Source organism: Egretta garzetta, unplaced genomic scaffold, assembly GCF_000687185.1.
Source record: "Egretta garzetta isolate BGI_Z169 unplaced genomic scaffold, ASM68718v1 scaffold223, whole genome shotgun sequence".
Taxonomy (NCBI): Eukaryota; Metazoa; Chordata; class Aves; order Pelecaniformes; family Ardeidae; genus Egretta; species Egretta garzetta.
The window spans coordinates 397367-397755 of record NW_009259033.1 but is presented as its reverse complement, the minus strand read 5'-3'; the positions used below and the strand labels follow the sequence as shown (position 1 = coordinate 397755).

Here is a 389-nt window from a genome sequence, read left to right as displayed (position 1 = left end):
CCAGCCGGCGCTGCCCTGGCCCTGCTCGGCGTCCTGGTCTACCTGGGCGCCCTGTGCGCTGCCTGCAGACGGTACGCGCTGCCCGCAGCCCCTCTGCTTTCCCTCCTGGTGCTGGGGATGGGGTTGGGGGACCCTTGGTGGCACGTGGTGGCTGCAGGTGGAGACCCTACATGTGCCTGTCCTGAGCTGGGTCCGCTGGGATCTGCTGCTCTGCTCACCCCGAAACCCCAGCCGCAGCCCCAGTGCCACTCTGCCTGGCCTGATCCTGCATCCCTGTGCCTCTGCTGCACCCCCTGCACCCAAAGGAGCTGGTACCAGCTGGGGATGGGGGGAGTGGCCTGGAGAGAGCTGAGCTGTGGGCGATGCTGGGGCGATACTGGGGCGATGCT

At 68.6% G+C, this 389-nt stretch overlaps 1 protein-coding gene across 1 annotated transcript in view; it reads left to right on the top strand.

The window, feature by feature from the left end:
- The window catches only part of LOC118451881, a gene marked incomplete at its 3' end in the record, with an annotated part of 2503 nt that overhangs the window by 728 nt on the left and 1386 nt on the right, over positions 1 to 389 (top strand). The window contains exon 2 of the mRNA XM_035890371.1: positions 5 to 157. Within this exon, the coding sequence (XP_035746264.1) occupies positions 5 to 157 (153 nt within the window). The remainder of the gene's footprint in view (positions 1 to 4; positions 158 to 389) is intronic.